Source organism: Lepidothrix coronata, unplaced genomic scaffold (assembly GCF_001604755.1).
Source record: "Lepidothrix coronata isolate B3197 unplaced genomic scaffold, Lepidothrix_coronata-1.0 Scaffold15, whole genome shotgun sequence".
In the NCBI taxonomy this organism is placed as follows: Eukaryota; Metazoa; Chordata; class Aves; order Passeriformes; family Pipridae; genus Lepidothrix; species Lepidothrix coronata.
The window spans coordinates 752,500-768,897 of NW_016690195.1; the positions used below are offsets into that span (position 1 = coordinate 752,500).

The 16,398-nt window shown below is 42.3% G+C and overlaps 1 protein-coding gene across 1 annotated transcript in view; it reads left to right on the forward strand.

Annotated features, from left to right (window-relative positions):
- Positions 1 to 16,398, forward strand: part of LAPTM4B (lysosomal protein transmembrane 4 beta) — a 62,172-nt gene that overhangs the window by 12,111 nt on the left and 33,663 nt on the right. Inside the window, exons 2-4 of the mRNA XM_017806513.1 lie at positions 7,478 to 7,589; positions 14,305 to 14,378; positions 14,969 to 15,091. Coding sequence (XP_017662002.1) covers positions 7,478 to 7,589; positions 14,305 to 14,378; positions 14,969 to 15,091 — 309 coding nt within the window. The remainder of the gene's footprint in view (positions 1 to 7,477; positions 7,590 to 14,304; positions 14,379 to 14,968; positions 15,092 to 16,398) is intronic.

The following is a 16,398-nucleotide window of genomic DNA, read 5'->3' on the forward strand; positions in this document are numbered from 1 at the left end:
CCAGCATACGTCTCTGAAAAGGTAAGGAAATTCCTATCAGAATGGGGAATTTCACATATTACAGGAATTCCACACTCACCTACGGGACAAGCAATTGTAGAAAGGGCACACCGCACACTGAAAGAGATGCTAATAAAACAAAGAGGGGGGGAGAAGCTGTACAGTCCGCAAGAACATTCGTGGAAAGCCACGTATGTGATCAATTTTTTGAATTGTGACAGTGCTGAAAGAAGCAGATACAAGAAGCAGCACAAATCTCAAGCGTTTGCCTCTCCCAGACCACTAGTCATGGTAAAGGATTTGATCTCAGGACAATGGTCAGGACCTGTAGATCTTATCACCTGGGGGAGAGGTTACGCTTGTGTGGCAACAGGAAAAGAACTGAAATGGATTCTTTTTCTTTTATTCTCCTATTATTTTAAGGTTGGGCAATGACCTGAAGCAGGAAGGTTTGTATTTTAAAAGTTTTTAAAATGATTTGTAAGCACTTGCATTTCCTGAATAAATAGCTCATCTTTTTCTGTATTCCTGCAACCTTCTGCCTTCAGTAATAATGTCTGATAATGAATTTCACTGGTTAAAGGGGTCAAGGATCCCCTTTTAACCCAAGTTTAAATAGCCATCTTTCGATTTCTCTTCAGGCTGTTTTGTTTCATTAGGTGACTGTGGCTGGGTTTCCTACTTTGGACCACATATTAACTTTTGCATCGCTAAGATACCAGTAGCTTGCCCCCCAGCATTGGGAAGTTGAAACATTTTCATTAGCATGAGGCAGAAGGTTTACACAGCACAAAAAAGAGAGAGGTGTCTACTCTGACAGCCAGGGTTCTCCTGCTGCTCCATTCCTGGAGTTCAGGCTAGTGACTGAGGTGTGCTCTGATGTAGCTCCTGTGCCCTGAGGGGGAAAGTGATTGAGTGCCATGACACTTGTAAAGAAGCCTGTGCATATGGAGGGAGGGACCTCATTCCTTTGTTCATTGTTTGCCTGCTCTCCACAGTGGTCAGCTCTAAAACCTTTATTGCTAACACAAAACTTTGCTTAATGAGCAGAGAGAGAAAAATCACATAGCAAAATCTGCCTGTACAGGGCAATGGTTCATAAACCTTAACTCATCATCATTGCTAACAAAAGTTCGGGAAAGGCACCCCAGATAGTGCAAATCTACCTTGAGGTATGGAGTTAAACCCTAAACTTGATATTTTTTTTTTAACCTTTGTAGAGTTCTTGTGTGCTCTTGATGAACAAAAGTGTTCTTGCTTTTATTAGTATATTTTATGCTAAAAGAAAAAAAAATCAAGAACAATGCAAAGAACATGCCATGTGAGGAGGAAAAGGTAGATGAGGAGAAATAAAGATGTTGAGGTACTTAAATAGACATTTTACATACATTCTTACTTTTTCTAATAGTAATACTGACTTCAAATATCCAAATACTAGAAAATATTCTTCTGTTAAGTTTCAAAGAGCAAAAATAGTTTAAGACTGGGGTTTTGTTTCTATAGGTTCTATAGAAAACAAGTACCTAGAATCATAAAATTGCCTTCAGTTTTTTGAAGAAAGATAGAGGGTACGGGAGTTCTGCTTGAGATTTTCTTCAGTTTTATTAAAAACAATTGGGATTTCTTACTAGTAAAATTAGTGTCCTTGGTGATTTGCTTCAATAGTATCTCTGTAGAGGACAACAAAGTAAACCCTGCCAGTTTTGTGGGTATTAAAAATAGGCTAGAATTGTGTGTGCCAATTCAAAACCTGGCCAAGGTTTAGGAACCTTGGTCAGTGACATCCAGAGGTGGCTCACTGTTCAAAGACACTGGAGAAAGCTACTGTTATTTGCTGCTCAGTCACAGCCATTTTTGTCAGAAACATCATCTCCTCTTTCATCTGGTAGCTCATATTGTGTCAGGCATGGGTCTACAGAGGAAACTACAGTGATGTTTTCTGTAACTAGCTGCCCCTATCAATCACACTATTACAATTCACTAATACAGGTTACAGGAAGTTGAAGGATAGCCCAGAATTTTTTCATTAAATCTATTTTTTTTTAGTATTTCTAGATCATAAAAATTTATCTTAATTTATCATAAAAGTTTATCTTTGCAGTTTTCTATTTTTCTTCCCTTATCTAAAAGTATAATATTTTTTATACCTACATATTACTGGGGTGCTCACTGTCTGTAAACCAGCTCTCTGGAACCAGTGCTACCCAGGCTTACAGAAGAGGAGCCCCAGGGGCACGACAAGGCCTTACTGGCCCTGCACAGCCCTACTTTGGGCCTCCCCACACCCCTGCTTATCACCCAAAACCCATGGGATTTTGGGTGCAGGCAGGGAGTTAGTTCTCCACCAGTACAGAGATTTAAGAGATGTGCTTAAGTGGATCTCTCTCCTGAGTTCAGTGAAGCTGAAAACAGACACAAAATTACAACAATATTTACATCTTGCACTACATAGAGAACATTCAGACTGTTACATGCATGGATTCAGTTATAAATTGAACCCTCATAGAAGTAAAGCTAGAGGATTTTCCTTCCTTTTTCCCATAAATATGGGGTCTCTCTTCATTGCATTAGGAAGCCTTAGGACAACTGTAGTAGAATATTTGTAGAGGGGACTCTGTGAACTTGAATAGAAACATGGCTGTATTTTTAATGCAGCTTAATATTTCCTCTTCTAAACTCCTTTACCAGAGCAATTTTATTTCTGCTCTTGACTGTAAGCTGGAGAAAGACAGGGAGAAATTAAGCTGTTGTAACTCCAGGCAATTCTTTTGGTGATTACAGGCATCCACGTACGTTGGACTTCTCTGTCTGCTTGAGTTAGGAATCGAATAGTTCTATGTCAATGGCATGCTCTTAGAAGCTGCTGGAACTAATTTCATTTCACATAAGCTGGGACAGATACCATGCAGCTGCACTTCTGTGAAGGTTCTAAAATTATAGTGGTACTCATTTTCTCATCACTTTTTGATGCAGTGGTTTCTGACACCTTCCAGGTCCCCACAATTCACTGCTGTCTCTGGAACAAATTGCATGGAGAAGGCGGCCTCTCACTCGTTGATGGTAGAGGTCTGAAATTTTAGTGCATTTTATAGTTTCTGAATGCTGGATGCTGTCTGTGGAAGACATGAGGTTGCTTACTTGCATCCTAAACACTGCACATTCTTTCCAGCAGAACTGCCTCACATTGTGCATAAGCTGCTGGTTCTTTATCACAGTGCAGATGGAAGCAGCAGCAGTGGCTGGCAGTGCTGGTCCCAGCCTCTGCATGTGCTGCCTTTCTCCCTCATGTCTGAATGCACCGTTTCTCACACAATTGGTGCTGTCTAAAATATCTTCTGCTCAAATCTGAAATTATGTTTTGTAAGCCCAGAGCAGGAAATCCAATTAATGTTCCAATATTTGGACTACCTATCTCCTACTTAATATTTCCTCTTTCCCCGTTTGTTATACATTTTGGGGTCTCTACAAAGCAGAGTTGTTTTCTTCCTCTTCATCAATGAGAAGGTGGATGTATTTCTGACTGCCAGAGAAGTAGGATCTTGGGATTTTTTTTCATTATTATTTTATTTCTGTATCAGGATAAGAGTATCTCTTGGGTATTTCTAGGACGTTCCATGGGATCTCTGTCCAGTCTTGTTACGGCAGTCTGAGCACCATCCTGCAGGGACAGAGCCCAGGAGCAGAACTGGGGGCTGAGGCTGATCAAGGGGTCCACCAACAGCCCCAGTAGGGAAGGCGATGAACCAGGGAGGCCAACCAGGAGCAAAAGGGGCTGAGACCAGGAACACAACTGGAGACAAGCTGCAATATGCATTTACAGGGTCTGTCCAAGAAGTGTGGCTGGAGACTGGCACTCCTGTGGTGCCACTGGGACAGGGACTGATGACCCAAGGCTGAGCTGGATGGGGTTTTGGGTGATCAGCAGGGGTGTGGGGAGGGTCAAAGTAGGGCTGTGCAGGGCCAGTAAGGCCTTGTCGTGCCCCTGGGGCTCCTCTTCTGTAACCCTGGGTAGCACTATGGCCACAACCAGCCACAAGACATAGTGGTCACAGTTCTGACTTGATAGTGCAAAGTCTTGCATTTCATTCTTAGCACTGAACACCACCCTCTTGCATGTTCATGGACGTGTTTCTGTTTCTCCATCCATAAAAGGAGGTCAATGTGGCTCCTTGGGAAGGTATAGGGCTTAGCTCCTTACTGAAAATTTGCATAATGAAAATGCTTTCTAGGCATTACTAATTGATTGGTACACTGTTTGTTGCTGAAGGAATGTAAAACATCTTGAAGGAAATCTTGGCCCCACAGAGAGAGCAGAAAAATCTTCTTTGCTTTTCCTAGAATGGAGATTTCAGCTTGCATACCAACTGCATTTATCAACAGGGAATCATTCTTTATGCTCTTGTCCTTGATTATGTGTCCTTGGAAAATGTTACATCAGTAAGTTTTTAGGCACGCTGAATTTATGCGCTAAAGCATTTTTCAAAATTCAACAGTCACATCACTTCCAAAACAAAAGGAAAACCCTAATGAACACAATACACCCAACTGTGCACACATTTCTGGGAGAAAGAGCGTGAGCAAACAAACACATGGTGTATTTTGCTTGCACTGCTGACAGCACAGCTGGATGATGCTCAGAGACCATTATGAGGATCTCAGGAGAACAACCTGATAGAACAGAAAAGTGATGCACTAAAGAGCATTAGAGAGATTCCTACTGACTGCAGCAGACTTCAGATCAGGCAAACACAATCTGTGTCTTATACAGGGGTTTAAAGGCAGTGCTGACAAACACATAATCTGAATCTGGACATATGCATAAGGAGAAAGTAGAGTGCCTAGGTCAGTATTTTATGACTCTTCCCGACTATATCTCTACCAAAAAACCTATATGCCTTTAATATAGCAACATTCTATACATTTTATAGTCTTGATTGCTTGGTTGAGTACTCTTCTTAGGTAGTATTTTTGTTACCGGCCTACGTCCTCTAGGCTTTCACAAAGGAGTATAAGGCAAGAACTGGATTGCAATGTAGAGTTATACATAATGTTAAAAACTAGTAGGATTTATAGAATGTAACTTTGGATGTTGATAGCCATCTGATGTCTTCAAAGCCAAGACAAGACCGTCCATGGCTACAGCATTCCCAACACAAAACTATTAAGCTGTTCTATGTAAAAATGCAGAAATGAAGATCTCAAACCTCCTTCAGACACTCTCTTCTGCTGTCTGATTGTTCTTGTTGTTCAGCAAGATGCTGAACTTAATTTCCTAACTGAAATTCCCATCTGCTGTCATTTAAGTCGGTTACTTTACTTATCTCCCACTGGATCTGGAGGAATGTCTGTTGCCTCCTTCTTTTCTCCACATCTGTCTCTACCTTTTCCTTGCTAAACAACCCAATATTTTCCCTGTCAGTCTGACTTTCCAGATGTCTGATTGCCCTCTGTTCTGTTGCAGGATCCTCCCCAGGGTTTTTCTTTGTGTGTTTTAAAGGGCTTTGAATTGGACCCTTTCTGCAGGAGGGCGAGTTGGAGGTGGCTTGTGCATCTACTACTCAGGTTTCTGCAGTACTACCCACCACCATGTAACCACAAGATGAGCTTGTGGGATGCCACTGAGTCACGCTCGGTTCATTCACTGTCATACCCAGACTCCTTTCTGAGGAACTGTCACCTACTCGATTATTTTCAGTGACAAATGTGATGCTCTGTGCTTGTTGGTATGGAATTGGGCTCTGTTGTCTGAATTCTGCTCTAGTTGGTCAAAATCGTTTTAATCTTATCTCCTGAAGTGCTTACAGTTTGGCATTGTCTGCAAATTAAAGAAAAGTACAAGTCACAAGTGACTTGAAATACCAAGTTTTTCGATGATACTGGAAAACCCTAATCAATATATCTTCTGTGCTGGCTATGCCTCCTTGACAACTGTTCTTTCAGTACAGCTGTCCAGCTGGCTGTGCACTCATCTTCCTGCGTGTTCAACCAAACCAGGTTTTCCGTGCTCCTTTATGAGAATCTCATAATGTCAAAAGGTGTGCTAAGATGCAAAGAGATGATATCCTACTGCTTTTGCCGTGAACATGAGGCCCTCTTACGCTGTCAGAGAAGGAAAATAAGATTAATTACTTACAGTTTGTCCTTGACAAGCCCATTGTGATTGTTGCTTATGACTGTAGAAATTTGAAGTGCTAATGGGGAGACTGTTTGATTGTTTGTTCTTGGGTTTATTTTGTTTTTAAGTCTCACAATCTAGCTAGAAATTCATTATGTAGCCTTCCTGCTTTGAAAAGGCATAAACTGTGCTTGCTCTTTCCTTGTCTTGTGAACAAGTCTATTCTCAACAGTTTTTCAAAGACTGCTAACAGATCCAGTATCAGCTAAACTTGATGGAATTTCCCTATCAAAAAGCTTTTATCTTACCCAAGAAATTCTCTAGCCTGTTATGTCTTACAATAGCCTCTGTTCCTACACCTTTTTGTTGCTGTTAATAACCTGTGATCAGGTAGGGATGACTTCAAAGTGAGAACCAAAGCAACAAAAATCCATCTTTTCCAGCATATTTCATTATGAGCTTTCTTCTCTCCATTTTCTTGTTCACCAGTTATCTTCCTAGTTCTGTAGTATAAGCTTTTAGCCTGACTGTATTATGTCATGCTGAACAATCTTCTTTTCTGCAATTAGCCCTCTTTACTTCGAAGTGATATGAGCATTTTGTTCAGATTTGTTTTAAAATACAGCTCTTGGCTACCTCTCCGGTCTGCTCATAACTGATACTTGACAATCCGCTTCTACTGAATCACTTGGTACTGTATTCTTGGCATTTAATTCACTAATTTCATGTCATAGCCAAGGCCTTGGTGGATGTGAATATCTCTCTGTGCCATATGACACAGGAATATGAGCATCAGACACTGGGCTCCCATTGCCACGTCCTCCTGTCCCCCCAGGCCTCCTCATTTAACAGCTCACATAAATCAGCTCATCACTCATGGGCTCTTAAAATACAGTCTTTTCCAGCAATTCAGCTCCTCTTTGATCATCTAACAATTTAACAGGGCCTGTCCCCAATTCCAGCTCTGCCATGCTAATACTCCTTGACTACAGCACCCATTTGTAATATTCTCAAAATGACTGGTTTCAATTGATTATAGTTTTTGCAGGAGAACAAAATGGTGGCGCTAACATGTTTTATAGTCTGAGAGAACAGCTGAAACTTTTCTGATGGGATAGAGTTGGAATGAAAAGAGGTAATGCACATTTTGTTTCATTTTCATTCTGCCACTTGGGGAGGAAATAGGTCCTGCTTACACCAATCTAGAGAAACTAATTGTGGTGTTAATTAAATACTACAATTGTACAGTTGGAAAACGTTCTCTGTCATAGTTGGCATGGACTATGGTGGATAAGTGCTGACCAGAGGTTTTTCATGAATTACTTTCACAGCCTGACCCTTTTCTGTTTTTCCTCTCTGTAGATTATCAATTCGGTGGTCTTGTTGATTCTGCTGAGTGCCCTGACTGATCCTGACCAGTACCACCTAACCAGCGCTGAATTAGGGGGTGAATTTGAATTTATGGATGATGCCAGTAAGTACAAACTGCCTGAATACTCCAGCACTTGTATAATTGTCCTATTGTTTCAATAATTACTGTCATTTTAATTATTGCTTCACCTTGGTATCTTACAGATGCAGTTTTATTGTGAAGGGTGTATTCATGGCACAGTTCAAACTGGTTTCCTAGTTGTAACTTTATCTGCCACCTGTTAGTAATCAATCCGTCTGCTCTGCTGTGTCCTGGCTTGGCAGGGGCAGAGCCAGCTCTTGGCATGGAAATGTATCCCTGAGCATGATGCTGAAAGCCCAAGGGGGATTTTACAAGACATGAGGAGATATGGAGTCTCTGCACCTCCCAGCACCGTGTCCCATTGTGTCTGACATGCATCAGAACCCACACTGCTATTTACAGAACTGTCTGAGTGCGTTCATTCATGTTGTATGTATATATGCACCCCCCCGTAGGCACATGGCATGACTTGCACAAACCTGTTCTAATAGATACAAGCATAAATGCCAACTGTATAGTCACAGCCATATTAGCAATAACACAGGGCACTTCATTCTCTCACCGAAAGGCATCACAAAAAATCTCCAATACACTTTCAGGAAAGGGTGAGACAGGCCATTTGTCTCCTGCAAAACCTCCTGTCCTTTGCAAATGTTTCTTTCTTCCATGACTGTTTCGAATTATTTGGTAATGTTTGTTGATTTAACTGTTTAATTTATATCTAGAAAAGTTTTCCCTCAAAGTAATTTTGATAAAAATGTCTGTTTATTTTTGTTTCTGCTAACAAGATGATTACATTCAACATTTCTCCTGGTAATCTGGAACAAGGTCTATTGCTAGTCACACTGGTGTCGTTGTGCTCAGAATCCCACTCATCCACAGCAAAAGGCTCTAAGTCCTTTCCTCATTCCTAATAAAAATGCCAGTAGGAGAAGCAATAGCCCCACATGTAAGAAAAATATTGCCCTATGGTGTGTCAGAGCTGCTGGGTATCATTTAAGGAATGCTTATTTCCACAAGGTCTTTAATGCAAATATACCCTGAGGGTCTACATTAAATTAATGATAAGGGGTAATTGCTCCTTTATTGTGTCTTCAATGGAAAACCACCTACAACTTCTGACTAAAAATCTTTTTATATAACTGGATTTAAGAAAGTAAGGACCACAGTAGATACAGATGGGCTCCTAGCTGATTCTGACATATTAAAACTGACTGCCTTGTCCTAATTCTCAGAGATTAACCTTGGTAATGACTGTCTGTCAGTGTGGTTTTATATAGCCGACATCAGAGGCCTGCCAGTGCCCAAGGCTTTAAAATTGTAATTCTGTTTTGTAATGCAGTAGCTGTCAGATCAAGTACATTGGGGATTTCCATCTACACTTGAAAATTGTATTTTCTGTATATTTTTATCAAGGCTTCTGAAGTGAACACAGCAAGTCTGTAAAAGGATGGCTTGTGGGCCCAGCGACCTCATTTCCATTTGGTAAAAGGAACATTTCACAGGCAGTTAAATTACGAATGAACATTTGAATTAATGTCTCCTTTTATTCTTTGACTCCCTCCAGTTTAATGCCTTACTGAGTAAAGGCAGCTGAATCAAGCTACTGGCTTTTATAGTTACTGGAAATAGCTGGCAGGAGATAATTTCTTTCTTCTTTTCTTTAAGTATGACTATATTTGTTCAAATCTGAAGAAATGTTTTATTATGAGATAAATCATTAGACAAACTTCCACGTACTTCTCTTTTCCTACTTTTGTTTGTCTTTTTTTGAAGAAATGTTTGTCAGGTTAGCTGCATGCACTGAAACCATGTGTATGAAATACAAAAAGATGCATAATTTTATATCCCAAAGAAGGTCCCAAAGTTGTTATCTATATGTATTTCTGTTGACAAGTATTTCTGTCTGTGTCTGGTTTATGGAGAACTTTCAATTTTCTGTGCCAGCAGTGGGAAAAATTCCTGCCAACCTTCTGCCAACTGCTTGAAAATGCCAGTGCATCATCAGTTCTGCAAAGGACTGCTCAGCCTTGATTTCAGGATAAAGTGTGGTTCCCAGGGCATTACCAGAGGCTCCAAGATGCCTGTTTGATTAGACAGAGAAAGGATTTACCTGAACACTTAGAAAAAGCTCTAGGCTATTGCTTTTCCCTTGTATTCTAGAAAAGGAAACAAAAGAGAAAAAAGTCTGCCAAGACTTACCATGTGGCAGATGGAGGTATTGGAAGACACCAGTGTGTGTGGTTTGGCTGGCTCTCCAAGATGTACATCTGGGAGCTGGGCAAAATGCTGGGCTTCCTTGTGTACTGGATATTCAGCTGGGCCCATTTAGACTCATCTTTCTTCTTATTATTTCCTTAGGCCTGAGGGAGTCTATGGACTAGAATCTGGACTAGAAAAAATTAGAAACATGTGAGCTGCTCAGTGTAATACTGCTGCTGTTAAAAGACTAATAATCTCTGAGCAGGAGATGGAAAAGCCCTATAATTAATTTTGACTTCCCAGGAGGATTCACCTGAGCCTTCTGCTCAGCTTCTTCAGACACACAGACCATCATCCTGAAATGTCAACAGCCCAAGTGAGCAGTGGGTGTTGCTTGGTTTTACTTACTGCCTTCATAGTGTCAAAGATGTGTGTGATACTTCATAAACCATATGACAACAAGGACTGAAATCCTCTGTGTGCCCTACAGAAACTGAGAGGAACTTTGACACCAGTGTCAGCAACTCAGGCCAAAATCTACCTGTGTCCCTGCCCTTGGGCAGGCAGATGAGACAAGCAGAGATCTCAGGGCAAGACAGGATAATACGATGATCTCTCTGCCTAATATGACATGCACCCAGGACTTAAAAAGATTAATTCAAATAGAAAAATTTTAATAAACCTACAGACAACAGGCTTGGACTTCTGCTGGGGAGATAAATGGAAGTAGTAGAGTAGGTACGTTCCTGCCCCAGTCCATCAACATTACCCATGTAGAATGAGCCCCATGTTACAGGGAAGGGGGAAAAAAAACTAGATTCCCTCCCAGCTTAGCATATTTGGAGCAGTATCTTCCCCCCAGACATATCCTCTGGAGGAAAATGTGCTGGGCTCAAAGGTGCAGAAAACTCTTTCCTTCTCATTGGCCTTCTTCCGTTACCAGAGAGAAAATGCCACTGCTGCGTGGGTTGTGACCCAGGAGGCTGCACAGCAGCTGGCAGCAGTGGCACCCAGCTTGCACAAGCAGCCTGGAGGAGAGAGCAAGGCAGTAATCCTTAGCTGGCAGCAAGGAGGCTGTTGGATAAATAAGGCTGGGATAGTGGGTGAAACTGCCTGAGGATCACAGGCTGCTGGTCAGCAGCTTTCTGGCCCCTGCTGTCAGAGCTGTGAGCCAGTGATTAACTTCAGGGCTGGGGCAGGTGATGAGCTGAAGTATTTGAGGTCTTTAACACACCACACAAGTCCTGGCTCGGGAACTGGCCTCACTGGCTGTCCTCCCTGTCCCTGCAGCACCCGCCATCAGCCTCCTTTGCAAGAGGAGAGGGGAAGGCAAGGATATATTTGGGATGGATTTGAGGGAGCTCCTAATGCAGCTTGCCATGCACATGAGCACCCCATGACAGAAGCTCTGCCTAGCCCCTGCAGCATCTTCTTCCCAAAGCGACGGGAAGGTAGAATCTCACTGCACTGTATAAGAAAAAAAATAAAAATCAACTGATTTCTTTAAACTCAAGGAGAAAACTCAAAAAGCCATCTAAGGCAATAGGCTGTATAACCCCTTCAGTGGTCCAAGTACAGCCCTTCTAGCCATGAATGTCATGGAAAGCACAGCATGGCTGGGGAAAAAAATCACACACCCTTGTTAGTTTCTCATTTAATGTGGTACATATCTAGTTTCGTTCTGATTAATTGAAGCTGACACAGCTCAAAAAAACCAATGAAGCCTTAAATGAGAAAGAACTAGCTTGAGCCAACTAGGACTTGGCATGGTGGAGCACAGCTAGGGAGACACTGCAGACAGGGAGCATGAGTGTGTCAGACAAGCTTCAATGTCAAGTTCATCACAGTTTGCTAGGCTCTGGCTCTGAACCAGTTCTGCCGTGGTCACCAGCAAAGTGGAGCCTGTGACTGCTGCATCTGCTGCAAGTGACAATGACAGCAGCTTCCCCTTGGATACAGGTGGTTGGGATTAAGAGCAGACAGAATAAATACGTAAGCAGTGCCTCCAAACTGATGGTCAGAATAAAAGTATTGAGTCCAAGAGACTCTTTTACAAGAGGTTAGGGGCTACAGGCAGCCATTTCCACTTCTCTCCTTTTCTTTCATTACCTCAATTGTACCTGGTCTATTAAAAAAAAATTTGATTTCACAGGATATATGTGGGCAGCCAGAGTAAATGGCCACACAGGTAGAAGTGTCTGAAGAAGCTGCAGTACCTTTTATTAGTAGAGGTTTATTTTGCATCTTGCTCTTGAGGCCAGAATTCAGATCACCCCTAATAGGCACATCACAGCCTTTACAGCTCCTAAAAGGCTAGAGACTGGTCAAAGCAGTGCAGCTCAGACACCTGCACCGGATGTCTGGATTCTCCACACAATCTAAGAGGAGAAGGAGGTGCATCTGAAGAGCGATTTGGGATGCACTGAGATGTCATTCCCTCCTGAATTACGAGCAGGGGGCCCAGCTGCCTCCCAACGGCCTTTCATAGCACCCACAAGCTGAGCTGCAGAAAGCCACTGTGAAGGAAGCAGTGAGCACCAGGGTGCAGGTAAACTCAGTGCTGAGTGCTTGCCCCTCTCCTGGGTGAGACCTGCTTATTTGGACAATAAGACAAAGATTCAAGCATTTGCACTGTGAGTAAGGACATATACACTCCAGGGCCTCATCAGACTTGAGACTACAGTGCTTCTCCAAGTGTCAGGAAAGGACACTTTATCCACTAAATTTAATCCATTAAATTAGGAAGTACTCTGCAATAGGACTTCTGTGGCGTTTGAATCCCTATGCAATCACAAGGACAAAATTTGGGGGCAAGAGGAGAGAACAAGACTCCTGAAACCCATGACATATGCAGTGTCCTGGAAAAGAAGAGGCCTGGGTTCTGAAATCCTTAATCCTGCCATTGGTAGGTACAGTGCCCAAGGATCCTGTAGCCCAGAGAATATAAGCACCATCTGGAGATGTCCTCACCAGCCAGCAACAGTCTCTTCTTGCTCATTTTTCCACCAGCTTCACGAGTCTCAGGTTCCTCTCTGCGTCAAGGGCCAGCATAAATCTGGATCAGTGTCGTCAGAGCTCTGCACTAGGGCAAGGTTTGTTTTCCCTTAGGCATGGGAGGATCAAGGACTGGGTCCTTTGTCTTCTACATGGATGATCATACTGGTAGGCTGGAAATAATGACAATAAGATTTAGGGTCTGTCCTTCCTCTTCAGCCGTGACCCGGGTGAACCTGTGCTGCTACCTTGGTGGTGGTAGGTGAGACCTGTCCACAGCTACCAGGTCAGGACCTTTCAGGTACTTTGATGAAGGCTCCAAGGCATCTCTCCAGAACCTGATTTTGAAGCAGTTGCAGGGAGTTGGAGGGAACTGGCCCATACTATGGGATGCTCCTTATCACTGTGATGGAGTTAGATGTTGTGGCAACTCTGTGCTGAAGTGAAGTAATCTTTACACTTTGAATGCCTCCAAAGTCAGGGTAGTGAACAACCTGAACGCTGTCATGTATCTGTGTGTCTCAGGTCCACCAAGTGCCTCATCAAGGCAGGTAGTTTAAATGTACCTGGTGACAGCAATGTGAACAGGAGGTACCTCAGAGATACCAACAGAGGCAGAATCTCTTAAGTCATGTCTTTTGTACTTTATGTCCTCTCTCCTCTTTGTGCACTGGCTTAGCCTTGGAAAGGTAGGCACAATGTACCATTGCACTCCCAAACTCATTATAAAGTCGGGTTCAGAAATTCACTTCTGATAACCTGACAATGACCTGTAATGATATCGGGGGAAGTGCATATGAAAAGACCAAGCATATGTAATTTTTTCCCCTGGGATCTCCTTCCAGCTGTCCATGGCTTAGGAACTTCTTAAATCTAAGGAAAAGTTAATTGAAAGCTGATCAGCAATGAAAGAAAAAGATAGGAGTCATGTAATTATTCCAACCAAAATCTTAAAGAGTATTTTCCATCTTTTACTGCTTCACCTTCCCTTACAGTTACACATCTTCGTTAATAAATACATCTCTGTAGTATTCTTGGTTGAAATGAAAATTTTCAAGATGTAATTTCTGCTCTAAGATGCCTTTACCTGCCAGTTTTTCTCCTTTTCCAGAAGAGAGATATGTGAGCAGTGGTATACAGCAGCTGTTGGTGCAGAAACAATCTGTAGTGCAGAAAAGCAGAGGCTCTCTGACTACAGATGTCATCATGACCAGCAAATAGTCTTCTTGTCAAGACTGCTCCTGAGTTTTGAAAATCCTCAGAAAAATTAGACCATTCATATCCACAGCCTCACAGAGGCTGCAGTGGCTTGCAGGGTATAAGGCTGCAGGCTTGCAGAAGCGCTGTCTGTGCTTCTCCTGTTTAGGAGGTTCCCCTTGAAAGCTAGAGATTTCCTCCAGCAATGGCTGAATGATGCACCTGACCCCATCTCCACCCATTTCTCACCTTGCCCTTTGAGATGCTCTGCGAAAGGTAGATGACAAAGTAACTGAACCAAGCTCTGAAATTACCTGCAATGATTTTGATGTCTCTTTTCCAGATATGTGCATTGCCACTGCAATTTCTCTTCTTATGATTCTCATCTGTGCAATGGCTACATATGGCGCATATAAGGTAATTATATTTGCTGAAGACATGAATCAAGTGAACTACACAACTCCATAGAAACAAAATTAATAAAAATGCTTTCTAACAATTGCTTCTTTAGTTGTTTAGCTGAAAACTGAGAGGGGGAAAAAAGGAGAAGTAGAAGAGACAGCAGAACTGATTGCTTAGATCAGTGGTACCCCAGGGCCCCCTGCTGCAGGCAGCAGAACTGCCCAGTTGTGTTGACTGTCTGCAGTTTCAAATAAGCTCTGGGCAAATGGTGAATTCAGAGAACTGAATCTTGTACCTATCAAAGTTAAGGGAATTTTTTCCCATTCACCTTCCAAGCCTGTGGTTTGTCCCAACATTAATCCTATTAATTAGGAGGGAAAAGTATCATGTGGTTTCTAAATATCCTAGTATAATGAGTTATGGGAGTTGCACTGCAGTTCAGCAGCCAAACTGCCTTGGCCAGCCCTTTAGGCTGAATGTCATATTTCTTTTAGCTGATTTAATACTGCATAATGTCAAATATTCCTTAGATTTTAGTGTAGAAAAACATATATCCTTCTATTTTAACTTGTGGCTGATGAGTTTCTAATTTATTTCCTTTTTAGCAACATGCAGCTTGGATCATCCCTTTCTTCTGTTATCAGATCTTTGACTTTGCTCTCAACACATTGGTTGCCATCAGTGTACTCGTCTATCCCAGCACAATTCAGGACTACCTCCATCAGCTGGTAAATCACTTGATGTTTACAAGCCTCTGGGGTTTTGGGGGGAAAAAAACCTGTCTGTTTGTTCTGTATTTCTGGCCTGTTAACTTCCCGTGCAGTCCTTGAGAAATTCTCTCAGTCCTTGCCAGTCTGAATTCGACATCTTTGCAAGGTTACATTGCTAGCTTACTACAATTACTTATTGTAATATTTGAGCAAAGTTCTAGAGTTTTGTAATGTCATGGAAGCTCTCAGCATCATTTCATTTAGAATGAGACTCACGTTACAAGATATAGATAATAGGTAATTGGTTTTGCATTCAGAGTTATTGTGTTCCTATGCAGTGCCTTATTTTTGGTGCTATTTCAAGAATGTTTTGTTGCTCCTTTTAATTTATTTGGTAGCTTTAACACATTTCATTAGGCAAGAGTTTGATTGAGTATATATTTGATTTTGCTAGAAAATATTTCGGATTCTGTCTTAGGCTCCCTTCTTGCCATGTTCTGCTTTGACCAAACATCCATAGCCAGTATTGCATAAGTGTACGAGATATGATTGCAACACCCTGAAGTAAAGAGGAGACCACCAGCCTCTGTCTCATCACAGAACCACGTGCTATGTCCAGCAGGGTTCATGTGGAGTTGCAGAGCTCTGGAGAAGCCAGTGCTGCAACTGTCTCTGAAAATCTGCCTTGAGAACCCAAATACAGATTAGCTTGGCTGTGAACTTTGTTGTGTGGATGGAAAGCTAGCTCGGCCAGTATAAATAACAGGTAATGAGAAACAGCAGGCAGATAAGTAGCCACACAAATCTTCAGGAAGAGTCAACGTGTCTGTTATCCTTCTTATTTAACACCTACCTGCATTCACAGTTGATGGTACACTTAAAGAGAAGCTGAGGAATAAATCAAAGGGTTCTCAGAAGTAAGAGTGGAAAAGAGCAGATTGCGGTCATAGTTTAGTAAGTGATTAAACTGGCATTGCCACCGCTGGAGCCCTCCTGCCCATCCTTTACCTAGTCCCTCACTGCTGCATCAGGGCCAGCCCTGCCCTTGTGGCAGCACAAACATCTGTGTGGCTGCAGGAACTCTCCCCCACTTCCCAGAGCATGAGTCATAACCAGGTTTCACTTGGTCACTGTGCAAGACCGTGAGGGGGGCAGGAGCAGGCTGGGAGCTGTGCACTTAAAAGACTCTGCTCTTCTGCTGAAAATCTGGTGCTGCATCTGGAGCTGGCTCACTATAGAAGGGCAAAGAGCAGCTGATTCTCTGAAAGTGTCTGCTAAAACACCACTGTATTTCCTGCAGATAAAAAAATAACAGGCCTTTCTGT